Source organism: Bombus huntii, unplaced genomic scaffold, assembly GCF_024542735.1.
Source record: "Bombus huntii isolate Logan2020A unplaced genomic scaffold, iyBomHunt1.1 ctg00000060.1, whole genome shotgun sequence".
NCBI lineage: Eukaryota > Metazoa > Arthropoda > Insecta > Hymenoptera > Apidae > Bombus > Bombus huntii.
Window position 1 is genome coordinate 155312 of NW_026099321.1, and position 15010 is coordinate 170321.

Sequence of the window (15010 nt, forward strand, 5' to 3'; positions counted from 1 at the left end):
AACATCTTGAAATAGACCTAGATATCTGAAACAGAAACTCGAAGGATAAGAAATCCTAAAAGGTACTAATCCTAAAATAACAAACTCCTAAATAATAAACAAGTGATAAAACCTGTTATAAATAATAAACCTAATAAACTAGGAATAATCAAATCCTAACTAATCGAAAATAAAATAAGGCAAGCAATTCTTAATCTTTCAAGTAATTTTTCCGAAAACACAGAAAGATAGAGAAATTAAAAAGACGCAGCACAAATTGCAGCACAATGAAAGTTTCAGAGCGATGAATACGATCGTATTAAACTAAATAATTTTCAAAAGTGAAATTACACTGAAACGTATATCGATGATATTTGTCATTTCTACGATCTGTTTCGCTTGATCGTGCTTCTTTTCTGATGTAAATTCAATTTATAATACGAACTAAGTTTCCTTTATTATTATTAGTCCTGCGTCTTTTTAATTCGTCACTTCTTTTATTTCAGAACAATGACGGGCTCCAAGATGCTGTTCGGATGTTTGGCGTTAATTGCTTTTCTGCATCCATTAGTTCACGTTTGTACTTCGAGTAGTACAGCTCAAGGTTTGTACTTCGAGTTGTCTTTTTCCATGCACTTCAAATTCCAATACGATCTGGTCACGTGGCCTTCGTACAATTTCGAAATTTTACCTGTTTGGTAATCGTCAATGAAAAAAGAAGTTATGCGTGACCTCAACACATTGAAACAATTTTTATGATTTTTTATTTGCCGGTTGGTCAGCAAGTTAATGGAAAAATTTCACTTAACTATTCGCGTTAATTTCTTCGGTTTAACTTTTGGGAAATGCTTCGTTAGCTTCGGGAATATTCCAACGATTCGTTTTACGTACAAAATAAGCATGATAAATATTACATCACGGTAATGTAATATCGGAATATATTAAAGGTGTAATTTTGTTCGATTAATTATAATTTATTAATAATGGATTGAAAATACAGATATTAGTTAGACAGAGAAACGATGTTTGATTAACAGGAAAACTAAATGCAACGCTCGTATTTACAACAAATAACTTGACAACTATTTGGTAACTCTCTCTCTCTCTCTCTCTCTCTCTCTCTCTCACTAGCAACTCTAACACTCGACAACACTCGCAACTCAATTCTAACGACTCTATGCTTCGACGTCTCGATCAACTCTGATTCTCGCAACACGCACACTTTTCGATTCGCCTTGGATAGCGAAACCGTCCTTCTTCTAACGTTGTCTATTGTTTCCCTCATACCTATGTAAGAACTACCAACTACGTGCCTTTAGTCACGTAGGCACTCTTAAATGTAGACGAACCACAGAAACACGACGTACACGGGTTTTCTATTTTCAGCCGATCTCCAATCAAAGCTATTCTACGATATTACAATCGGCCTTTCCTGACAATCACATCTGCCCTCAGATGTGCTCATCATCGCCGCTCGCACTTACATCACTATCGTCAGCATTCCACCATTTCATGTGATCGGCTGCCGTGGAAGTTGTACGTGGCCCTTCGTGCTCCCCCTCTCGCTGCACTATGCATCGGTCATTTTGCAGGACTTTTATCACCCGATACGGTCCAAGAAACTTCGGATGCAGCTTTAGCCCGGGACCCCTCTGCATCCTCTCGATTGCCACTAGATCTCCCGTCCTGTATGCTGTCGCCTTCTTGCGTCTCCTGTTATACGCCCGCTTGTTTCGGATTTGGATCTCCTCAATCCGTCTCTTTGCGTCCGCACGCAGCTGATCTCGTTCCTCTTGGAACACCGCGGCCTGGTCGTCCTCGATGCTACTGCTCCTCTTTCGCTCTTCCTCTATCTTCCTCTCCGTTGTTTGTTTACCCATTTCACTCTTGTCAGGGGCTTTGATCGTCGTGGCAGCATCGTGACATTTTCGTAGGCTCGGTTCGTACATGGAAGACGTTGACAACTTACCATCTACCGAGACTATGATCTCTTCTTTTTCGAAGGTCTTCACGTTCATCGTGTCCTCGACAATCCCATCGTCGTCCTCGTCATCCACATCCTTTGTATATCGAATCTTCGTATCGATATTATTGGAGGGATTCCGCACGTGCGACTTCCCTTGTCTTTTCGTTCGCCTTGCATTCACTCTCTTCGAGTCTATCCGAAAACTTGAAACAACCCTCACACCCGCAACGCTATCCTTCTCAGTAAATTCGCAAATATCATCAACAACATCCTGTTGCTGTTGTTTAGCCAGATTCTTCCTCCTCGTGATGTTCGCTAAGTCCTCCTGCTGGCCGCAAGAATCCGACGAGGACACCATCTCGTGGTCCACTTTACCAATCACCACGTGTCTTGCCACTATTCTCCGTTCCTCCGACACTTGCTGCACAGCTGCCCGATACTTCTTCAAAACTTCTGCTAACTCTTCTTTATTTTCTTCCAATTGCGACAGTAGCTCAGTTCGTTCGCGACTAGCTACATTAACACGATCTTCTGCTTCGGAACGTTGCCGCAGTACTTCCTGCAACGAAGCCTGCGTCTCATTCAGTTCTTGCTCCAGTGCCTGTTTCGCTTTAACTGCAACTGCTCTAGCGCATTCTGCATCTTCTAACTGGTTCTTCAGCTGTCGTAAAGCTGCTTTACCCGTCGAGTCACCTTTCGATCTCTCCAGCATCGTTTGAGCGTCTCTTAGCAATGCTTTGGTTCTCTTCAAATCTCTTTTTAGCCTATGTTGCATGTCCTTAACGTGCGACAAATCTATCTCACTCGCCTGTGTCTCTACATCTATCTTGAGGACTTCCGGACACTCATCGGGATTTTCGTCCTTTATTCTACTAATAAAAGATTCTCCCCCTTTTATACTTATTTCAACAGTGTCCAAAAAGTCTGCGCCAATAATAAGCGAATGTTGCATCACTGTGTCTGGAACTACGTGTATGGTTATACAGTACGACTCATTGTCTATAATAATGTTCGTCGAAAATTTCCCGAGCGTAAAATTCCTTCCGGAACCGACACCGCGAAATCCAACGATTTCCCGACTTAATCTGGGCGCTCCGATTTTCACATGCTGATCTGCTCGCATTAGAGTCAGCTCACTACCGGTGTCTATCAACGCGCTCAATTCGAAATTTTCCATCTTAACATCCTTACCACGCCTTGTTTGTAACGACCGAAACACGCTGTAAACTTTTTTTGAGGGCTCACCCAAATTGTCGCAACTTGATGCGATGTGTCCGTACTCCCTACATTTGAAGCATTTAGGTCCTCTCGACTTGCTCGGACACTCCGCACACACGTGCTCCGCATCACCGCAATTGTAGCATCGCGCCTTCCTCGCATCTCCAGATCGACCGGGTTCCTTGTTCCTCTCGGTTTCGGACAGCTTCGCCACCGGCTTTACCCTGCTACTCTTCGGCTCCTCAAATTTCGTCCTCATCTCCATATCTCTTCTTATCGCTTCGTAGCGCCTGAAACGCTCTTTTAATTGCTCGATATTCCTGGCTCCGTATAGCACAGTCTTGTTCGCGACCTCGTCGGGAATGCCTTGAATAATGTAGTCTATCAAGGATTGCGTATCAATCCTTCCTTGTTTTGCAATCCCGCACATGTGATACATATATTGTTGCAGACTCTCATCTGCTTTCTTCTTTCTATGGGATAACTCGCCATGTATCTGTTGGTCTCTTACTACATTTTCAAACTCATTCCTCAACGCCTTTTTTAGCTTTGCCCAGAACTTCGCGCATCGCTCTTGTCGTACGAAGGCCTGAGCGGAGCCTGCGAGTAATTTCTTAGCATAGGCCACCATGTGGGCGTCTGACCAACCCCACACTTCTGCCATTTCCTCGAAGTCTTCCACCCATTGATTTACACTCAGCAGATCATCCCCGCTGAATTTCTCTAATGAGTCTTCCACGTCTTTAAGACTCAACATCGAACCGACGCATACCTTCTGCTGATACTCATCGCGGTCCTGATACACCGCTCGCGTGCCTCTCCTGTATTCTCGCGCGCCTTGTTTATCGTCCTCGCCTTCACTTTCGTCGGAGCTCTCTTCTTCCGACGATACATCGTCTCCTTCTAGGGCCGCCTGTAGCCGCGCGCGTAGTTCGGATTTTCTTCCCGTTACCTTCAACCCCAAGCTAACGAGACGCGCTCTCAGCTCTTTCGTCCTCAGCTTCTCGAGGTCTTCCTCTCCCTCTTGACTGCGTTCGGCTCTCTGCTTGCTTCTTAGATTTCGCTGGTTTGTTGGTTCTTCGCCACGCTTCGAATCCTTAGGAGTAGATCGACCAGGTTTGCACGCTCTGTTCAACCTGGCAACCAGCACTGATCTCGCACCGGATATAGGCAGATTCATCTGTGCGAGCTTACTCCTCAGCTCCTCCAGCGTCAAATCCTCTTCATCCGACAATCGTTCGTCTTCAACGTTTGCCATTTTATTCTATTCTTTTCTACTCCCGCAGAAATAGCTCCGTTAAATCGTATCGTTTCTCTGTCTTATTCAATCCCGGACGAGCCCCCACTTGTAATATCGGAATATATTAATAATGGATTGAAAATACAGATATTAGTTAGACAGGGAAACGATGTTTGATTAACAGGAAAACTAAATGCAACGCTCGTATTTACAACAAATAACTTGACAACTATTTGGTAACTCTCTCTCTCTCTCTCACTAGCAACTCTAACACTCGACAACACTCGCAACTCAATTCTAACGATTCTATGCTTCGACGTCTCGATCAACTCTGATTCTCGCAACACGCACACTTTTCGATTCGCCTTGGATAGCGAAACCGTCCTTCTTCTAACGCGTTTTTAAAACGCGATGGCGCTATCACTTTCTAAAAGCGTCGTCTTTACATTTCCGATGGCCACGGGCACACCCGACTGCCAGATATACAATGTATTATAAGAGTATCATTACCATACTTTTCATGAAAAGAGCAATTTTTCTTGATAACTATACTCTGTAATATAGATTGAAGTCGCTGATTTGATTCCTCTGATATCGTTGTCTTATGAGAGTCTCGCCTGGTCTTGATTGGTTCTGTTGACTCTTATCGTTGTGAAAAATCGATTCGTTGTGTACCTTTTTTGTATAGAGAATTATTTTGTGGTAGAATATAATGTTGTTATATTTGTGGTCTTTACTTTACTAATTTTGTCACTGAGCCGCTCTTTGGTTCGTTGAGCGATTCATATTCCGCATATATTCCGTACTTGCTTCGCTTGGTACTTTTATAATTTTCGCAGTTACAATAAAAAATTTAATTCTTAACAGATTAAAGATTTAACCTCTTGCTTTATAGTGTACAATAATTTTTTTTTTTTTTTTTTTTGTATAGGTTATGTGATCCATAGTTTGAGTAAGTAGTACATATATATATATATATATATATATATATATATATATATATATATATATATATACCTGACAAGCTTTCATTTCAATCTATATTTAAGATTAATATTTTATCAGTTTCTGTTCGTAACAACATCGAAGTAGTCAATAAGTTTGAAGAGTATAATTAAGGAAGTTATGAAGCAAGAGGTTAAGAACAAATTCTGAAAGAGGTTATGTACAACTCAGTAGTACTGCTTTACATTACTTTGCGAATTACTTTTCAAGCATAAAAATAGTTTAACAGCCACTTATAGTTACTTCCTTACCATTACATTCATTAAATTCGTTTGATTTTGTAAACAAAATAACCACGCTGACCAGTCTCTTATTTAAAATAGAATTATTTTGTCATATATCCAACAGTTTACTTTCTCTTCGTAAATATTATTAATAATTTTATCAATTTCGTATACTTCCATCCTTCGTATAAGTGACAATGAATCAGAAGAGTTTCATAGCAATATTGAACAACATACAGTCAACTACAACACCATTAGATACATCCACCATACAGTCAACTACAACACCATTAGATAACAGCAATACAATAGATTATAATTTTCTACGTGTCATTGATTCATCATCATCATTTTCCATTTTTTTAGCATATGTAAAAACGTATCTGACGTAATCTTACCTCGCTCTTTGAGTACAAAAATCCATTCAAATGAAACAAAGGGAAAAGAAATAAGAAAACAAACACTCACATACGAATCTTCATTACATAACTGTATGTACTCCTCGAGGTATAATTACTCAGACACGTTACAGCGTACCTTCTTCGTTCCCTGATGGCTGATGTTGATCGTTGACGTTTATAATGAAAGAATTTCGTCAACGGCGCCATTTGGATCCTTGTTGAAAAATTAAAATAGCCGCAACAGCACCATTAAGCTCATCACCCAGAGTAGCTCTTGTTGCTGAGTCGTGGAGGAATTATTATCATCAACGACATAAACTATAGACAGTTCCGGTCTTCAGGTGGTCCAGGCACTCGAACTCGCAACATCGCTCTCCAACACGGAATTTCTTGCATGTCTGTAGTAAAAAGAAATCGATCAATTGTACAGATCAATCGTCACTCGACTGCTCGAGAATTCAGATCATCCAGAGAATAGAATAGAGACGTGGAAAAATGTAGTGCGATCATCGCAGTGGGAGGAAATAGGGGGATAGGGACCAAATGAATGAACGAGATGTTAAGGACAACTGACGATAAGTTCTTCTTTTGTCGAGAATTGCATGTTTGTGAATGGTTTGTGGGTGGTTAGGTGGAGAGAATTGAAGAGTTTGGAGGTGACTGGAGGAGTGTTTTGGGCAAGGTAGATTGCAGAATGGTTGCGGTAGCATTGTGTTAATTATGGGTTTGTACATGTAATCTTTGTATGTATCACTACATACAACCTAACGTATATTTTTAATAATACATCAGAGTTTTAGTTATTTCATAGCTATGAATTTTATACTCTATAATCTTGACGTTTTATTTCACAGAAGCGTTTGAATATCCATAAAAATTAAATGAACCAATGTATTCATTATCTTATAGAGAAGATATATTATTTTTAATTATGTTCCAATTATTTATCATGATCCTGATTTCCTTATTCTGAAAATTTGAAAGGAAGTTTTGTAGTTTGATACTTTCAGCGACAAAGGGTCAATATTGCTTTAGTATATTTCGTCACATATACATGTATATCTATATGTCGGAGATGAAAGGACACCGGAACCTTTGGATAGCCCCGCAACATTGCAATCTAAAGTCTACTATAACTGTAACTAAACTATTGTAGTTATTCAATCCGATTGTAATTGTTCGAGATTAGTGACGGTGAGCTTTGGCTCGAGGTGACAGTCTGTCGCCCAACGTAGCCGCGGTCAAGGGATGAACGCTTTGCCTAACAACAGGTATCGAGTAATTCTATAGCTCTCCTTAAAAGAAATATTCGTGGCGACACGCGACAATAAACATTCCAACGGTTTCTGTCCCGTGGCTCGCCACACGCAGACCCTATTCTTCGAGTAAGATGATTGCCAGATGTCGATGCGTCTCCGCAGTACATGTTCGGCTAGCCCGAGGGCCCGTTATAAATCTTAAGGTTTAGTTGACTAAAGTCCTTCAAACAGACAAACAGTCTTTGTCCCAACTACGGGAAGATAGGGGAAACATATTTTTCAACGAGCGGCGTCTCCCACTAGCAACTTTCCCTCGAGGGCGGCTAGCATCTTTTTCTAACCACCGATATGGAAATTGACCAATTAGCAGCAACGCCAATTTCCCTTACTTTCTGAACGAAGGCTTTTCTCGACGAATCCGATGATCTCGTGTCCTTAGACACACCCCATTATAGTTTTCCTCTGTGGCATCATCGGGACGGGAAAGGCATTCTCGCTCGTGATCTCACTGATGAAAGGAGTAACTCTTTACGATCAGTGAATATTACGCGTCCGACTTAGATTTTGTGAGTACGTTCATCTATCATCCCGTCGACCGCGGATTCGTTATTGAACCTAGGATCATTGTCATTAGTTTCTCGAGTACCTAACTACCGCGGTTACTTGTCCGGTTCTATAATAATCGTATTTGCACTAGTCAATGTCTTCTCTATTGCATAACGACAACGTGTAACCCAAACGCAGATTCGTTTCAAGCCCCTAACCCTAATTCTAATGTAAACCCTACATATATGATATGTAATTTATAAACAGAATTCATTGTAATGATATAGATAGATTTCTTAGATAGTTAAAGAAGGTAGTTGTTCGCAATCATGCACTTGACAACATATTCAAAAGTCATTGAAATCGGAAAAGACGTTACGGTTCTATAGTTTCACCCAATCAATATTTATTAATCATAAACGAAGTAGCTATAAATCTTGACAATTCCCAGTTAAACTTAAAATAATTATTGCATTTTTAAAAATAATGAAAATTTATTATTTGCATAAGCGATCTAATGATCATTCTTGCGTTCTTCATTGTAAATTAAAATAAATAAATTATACACTTTACTTTGTACCGCTTAGGACTGAATTATAACTTTACCGAAACAGTGCAAAGCATTCTTTAAAATTCTCTAAAATTCATTTGCATTCATCTCATTTATATACATATATTTATACATATGTTGAGTTGATAGTAAAAAGTACTTCAATGGAAATTATTTAATAATAATAATTATCTACTGTGCCCTGTTCTTTAAGGATTAAGTATGTAGTAGTTCCTGTGCTCACAGTTAGAAAATAAATTATCTATCTTGTCTTGTGCGTTCGGTTCCTCATTGTGTCTTTTGATGCCGTTGATGACACATATCACTTCATAGTGAAAAAAGCAACATTCAATCACGGACCAGCAACATACTCGAAATCTTATAAGGAAATTCAAGAAATTCAAAATAAAATAGAGTCGAACTCAATCCTAAAATCAAATGGAGTTATTACTACTCGACCGAACTATTTTCAATCAACTCTCATTGAGAATTATAAGTAAATTCTTTTGGCGTGGTACTGTAACAAGCAAAATTTAACATAATTTTGAGACGAAACGCGAAAGTAAATCGATAAAAAGGAGGGAGGGTTATATTTCCCCTTTCCTTCTTGAAAATAGGCCGAAATCACATTGAAGCGGATCAAATAGTACATATATACAATTACATAGTCAAATAAATACTAACAAAAGGGAAGCCAGCACCAATACCTTGGGCCTTGATATATGTTGACAAGGACACACTTCTGATTAACTTCCAGAAGATTTTAGCCATCACTCGTTAGTCCTTAAAAATTTATGAACAGAAGCATATTGCTACTACTATGTACAGCGTGTTAAAAAATTTATTTGTCAAAAAAGTGGAACGCCAAATTTCCTGAATGTTGAAATGGTTACCACTTCTAAGAAAATTCTACATCTGGTCTTTTTAGTTTTCTCAAGCACTGAAGCCATTGACAGCGCGTAGACAAAAGACTGCGACGAAGTCAGGCCATAAACAGTAGACAGGCGACGTTGGCTTCGGGGTTTTCAGTTATTGGGTAATGTCACGACCGGCATACTTCAAATCCGACGGACTGACGATAGAGATAAAGATGTGGCGGTACTCGGCGACAATGTATATCGCTGAAGTGCCTAATGAACCATCAACATCCCAACGGTCCTTCCACCGAAGGTTCTAGAAGAAAGAGCACGTGGCAACGATCGCGGACGCCTAGCAAATGCATGGACGGTGGGGTTGTTGAGGGATGACAAGAGAAAGTAATCGGATCCGATCGAAAGTAAAATCATAAGAGTCAGTCTTAGAAAGTCACGCCTAGAGTTCGGAAGTAGATTGTAAAGTGTATTGATGTTAGAAAAAAAATAAAGTTTTCTTTTTTATTTTTACCTCAAATTCCTTTTCTTATTTTGTTATTTTACGTGACATTTTGGCGATCCTGCCAGGATAGTGAAAAGTGTTTGTTCGGAAACCAAAAGACATTCATCATCTACGGAAGATCGAATTATTTGGGACTACGGTCATCCGCAACAACAAAGTAACTATCACGAACCAAGTGAAGTAACAATAAAAGGTAAACTGAATTCCTTTGTACGTTACCGTGAAAGAAAATTTAGCTTCAGTAGCCAAGACTCGTCTTCGTCTGAAAATTATAAATCAGCGCAATAATGTCTAAGGCAAACGAATCTCAAACTTCAACCTCAACTGACCCAATGTTGCGAGCAATATGGGACAGTATTCAAAAACAGAACGAGAACATTGCCCTTTTACGAGAGGAAATGTTACGTTTGTCTATGCAAAATGACGAAGAGAACAGACACAGGGCAGCAGAAATCGAGAATCTCGGGAAAACCGTCGCAGCGCTACGGACTGGGTTCGGATCCCCTGCGACCGATGAATTTGCTTCCATTATCACCGAAGACATTGAAAGTGCGTCGACAGCAATCAATCGCACCGTGAATATGGCAAAAGCACGCAAACTGTCAGGGTTAGCAGCTCCAGACACCCCACCTGTCCACCTCGACATCGAACAACCCGAGGTGGAAGAAAGAGGCTATTTTCCGCCCGCTCCTCCCTCTCTACGAGCTAAGGATGCAATACGCTACATCCCAACGCTCAACGGAGATGATGATGTAGGAGTTGAAGACTTCATCAAAGAAGTGAGAAGTATGAAGGATCGCTGTATGGAGCAAGATCTATTGCTAAAAGCAATAAAAGTGGAAAAAATCGTGGGGAAAGCAGCCCAAAGTATTCGCAACATTCCTATTGAGTGTTACGGTGATCTGTACGACGCACTGAGAAATAACTTAGCAGCACAAGTGACTTCGGATGAGTACCAAGAACAATTACGAGAGTTGAGACAGGGACGCGAGGAATCAGTGCAAAGTTTTAATATTCGGTTTAGAAGAATACTCAACCGTTTGCTGTACGCAGTAACCAATGAGTACCCACAACCACTAACACGTAAAATTATGACTGAAGAAATCACGAAGAAGACTGTTCGTGTGTACCTAAAGGGACTCAGACGCGACATAGGGCGAATACTATTAAGCAATGAACCCTTGAATCTTCCGGAAGCTGAAAAAAAGGCAGCCGATGTAGAACGCTACTTGCGAGAAGAACGACAACCTAATTGGTCATGTAATCGCTTACCTTCGGTTAGTAATCGTCCCGACAACCAGCATATGCAGGTAAGACGATCTAATGTACCATCAAGATCGCCTAACACGCCAATAGCTCAGAAACCTGCTACATTTAACCAAGTAGAAAATAGATCACCTGCTGAACGCGCGCAGATGAAGTGCTTCAAGTGCGGAAAGCTGGGACACATTGCCAACAAGTGTCAAAATTTTCTACCACCGAGCCAGCGCGATCGACCACCCGCAAGGATTCAGGCAGTCTAGGAATGGGACGAAATACAAGAAACAACATCGAACCAGGAGATGGACGAACCGTACGAGACATACGAGTCAACATCGCCACGGGAAGATTACTCGCAATACCTTTGTCAACCCGAACCGAAGAGCGAGTATTTCTGGTCGACACAGGAGCAGGGATAAACCTGGTGAAACGTAACAAAACTGTCAACGCGATACAAATAGGGCCTAAACAAAAATTTTCTATGGGACGAGACAAATACGAAACTAACGAATACGTAACGAAACGAATTTTTGGACAAAATCACATTTTTCACATAGTACCGAACAATTTCCCTATTATCGAAGACGGAATCATTGGGCTACCATGTTTAGAGAAGTATAACTATTCAATATCCAATGACAAAATCCGATTAAACGACAAAACCATTTTATTTCAGAAACCAATACATTTGACTCCTGGAGAAAACAGAGTTCAAACAATCTATTTGGAAGGCAAACCAACTAAAGTATGTTTTATCAACAATGGTGAGCAAAACGTTGAAATTTCTAGCAATATTCAAAATTCTCATGACTTTTCCAACGTATCAAAACTAAAAAGCCTAGTGAGAACAGATCACATTGAAAAACCAATCCGTGAATCCATCGAAAAGATTATCCTTCATTATATTGACATCTTTAATTTAGAAACCGATCTTTTACCCTGTACTAATTTAACTCAGCACACAATTTCGTTAACCAAAGACAAAATTATTAACACACGATCGTATAGACCACCGGAATGTCACCGTGACGAGATTTCGCGACAAATAGGAGACATGTTGAAGAAAAATATTATAGAAGAATCCGAATCCCCTTATAACTCTCCGGTATGGGTAGTTCCGAAAAAATTAGACGCCTCAGGAAAACAGAAATGGAGGATAGTTATCGATTTCAGGAAACTAAATGAACTCACAGAACAAGACGCTTACCCTTTACCTGATATAGACGACATTTTAACACAACTAGGAAACGCAAAATTCTTTTCGGCGCTTGATTTATCCTCAGGATTCCATCAAATTCCAATGAACGAGAAATCTAAAAAATATACCGCTTTTTCGACACCGCAAGGGCATTTTCATTTCAATCGAATGCCATTCGGACTTAAAAACGCACCCGCTACCTTTCAAAGATTAATGGACAGAGCCTTAGCTGGACTTGTAGGAAAATACTGCTTTGTTTATTTGGATGACATAGTGATATTCGGAAAAACGATTCAAGAACATAACGAAAACCTCGCGATAGTATTTCAGAGACTCAGAGAATTAGGACTTAAATTGCAACCGGACAAATGTGAATTCGTAAAACCGGAATTAGAATACTTAGGCCATGTAGTTTCATCCGAAGGAGTCAAACCAAACCCCAAAAAATTAGACGCTGTAAAAAACTTTCGATTACCCCGCAATGCCACGGACGTGAAATCATTCTTAGGTTTAGCAGGTTATTATCGCAAATTTATTCGAAACTTTTCCAAAATCGCGAAAAGCCTTACAGACTTAACAAAAAAGGACACACCATTCCATTGGACTGACAAACACCAGATTAGCTTTGATACTTTAAAAGACAAACTCTGTAATTTCCCAATATTAGCTTATCCAGACTTTAACAAAACCTTTACCTTAACTACCGACGCAAGTAACGAAGGACTAGGAGCAATACTGTCGCAAGACGGTCATCCTTGTTGTTACATTTCAAGAACACTGAATCCACCCGAACGAAACTATACCACGACAGAAAAGGAACTCTTAGCCATCGTATGGGCCGTGAAAAGATTAAGACAATATTTGTTAGGACGACGCTTCATTATTCGAACCGACCACCAAGCTCTTAAGTGGCTACACAATTGCAAAGACCCTTCTAGCAGACTGATTCGTTGGAGACTTAGACTCGAAGAATATGACTATGAAATCGAATATACAAAGGGTAAAGATAACACAGCTGCAGACGCTTTATCTAGAGTTCACGCAGTAACTCGCGACGAAGTAGTTAACCTCGACCTAGTAATTGATCACACTAATTCATTCAACGCATGGAAAGACAACAACGAGAATCCGAAACTCTTAGAAATTAAACCAAATGACCAAACATTTTACCAATTAACTCGAAACGACTTAGGAGAATACGACGAGACACTTTGGATCAGAAGACTTTACAAAATTCTTAAAGATACAACAAAAATCGGCATAGGAAATAACGACTTCACTGAATTAGAGAAAACACAGATTAAACTCATGCTAATATATTTTAACGACACGTACAAGAAAATTACTTATGCACCTAATCCCATCTTAAAACTAGACGAAAACGAAATAATACAAGCAATAAAGGAAAACCATAACGACACCGTAGGACATTTAGGGATACAGAAAACGTATCAACGGATCAAGGATAAATTCAAAATTTCCGGACTTTTAGAAAGAGTAGAAAACTTTGTGAAAACATGCGACACGTGTCGAAAGGAGAAACTAACACGTATCAGACCCAAAGAATCCCCACAAATCTCAGACACGCCACTTAACCCTAACGACAAAATCGCTATGGACATCATAGGACCGATGACGAAAACCAAACGCGGAAACCAATACATACTTTCAATACACGGTGAACTTACGAAATATCTGATACTAGTTCCCCTTAAAACGCAACGAACTGAATCCATAATTAACGCGCTCATTGAACACTATATTTACACATTTTCGGCACCAAAAACGATCCTAACAGATCAGGGACAAAATTTTGTTAGTGATTTAATGACGAAATTTGAAGAAGCTTTTAAAATCAAACACATCAAAACAACTTCATTTCACCCACAAAGTAACGGATCCCTCGATAGAACGCATGCCTCAGTTAAAGATTTAATTCGTACTGCATTACACGACAATGACAAAGAATGGGATGAAGTACTTAATTTCATTTGTTTAGGGTACAACACCGCGAAACATGAAGGGACAGGATTCTCTCCCTTTGAATTGACCTTTGGGCGAAAAGCTAATTTACCTTCCGCAATATCCAAATTTCCCACACTTACCTATGATGATATGTACTCACTTTGGCAAAAACAGTTGAATAAATATTGGGAAACAGCTCACAAAACACTTATTCAGAATAAGCAACGATACAAGCGAGACCAAGAAAGAAAGATTGTTAAAACTCAGACTGTGTTTAGGAAAGGAGACTTTGTTTTAATTCACAACGACCATAAAAGAGATAAGTTGGACATTGAATGGTTAGGACCCTACAGGATTAACGATGTGAAAACTCCTTATTACATTATTTCTATCGACAATGCTAAGAAAAAGATACATGGTAACCGATTGAAAGCGTACTTTTTTCAGGATAATGCTGACCCTAGCACTAGTAACAATACCCTTAATTAGTTGCCTTAAATTCACGGGATAGGAATTACGCTTTGTATACAAACCCAACCAATTCACGATCGAAAACTACAACATGATTACGCCTCTGAAATTATTAGCTTCTCGAACACTAACAAATATTGTAAAATTGCTATATTTAAGATTAACGAAATAACTTTTGTACCATCACATACAGAAAATCAATTCATAGCAATCCCTGAAAAAAAAGCGTAAACATATCCTTTGATCTACATTTAAATAATTCCATTCTACTACGATCTTAGAGGACCAAGATCAATCTAACCAGGGGGGTATGTCACGACCGGCATACTTCAAATCCGACGGACTGACGATAGA

General features: G+C 39.7%; 1 protein-coding gene across 6 annotated transcripts in view; it reads right to left on the minus strand.

The window, feature by feature from the left end:
* Positions 1-1062: 1062 nt before the first annotated feature.
* LOC126875918 (myosin-2 heavy chain-like) overlaps positions 1063-15010 on the minus strand; it is a 120721-nt gene continuing 106773 nt past the window's right edge. For 3 of the 6 annotated variants that reach the window (XM_050638818.1, XM_050638817.1, XM_050638816.1), the window contains one exon: positions 1063-6431. In XM_050638818.1, coding sequence (XP_050494775.1) covers positions 1431-4421 — 2991 coding nt within the window. In that variant the 5' untranslated portion in view covers positions 4422-6431 and the 3' untranslated portion in view covers positions 1063-1430. The remainder of the gene's footprint in view (positions 6432-15010) is intronic. The other 3 variants (XM_050638821.1, XM_050638820.1, XM_050638819.1) reach the window with 3 other exon arrangements.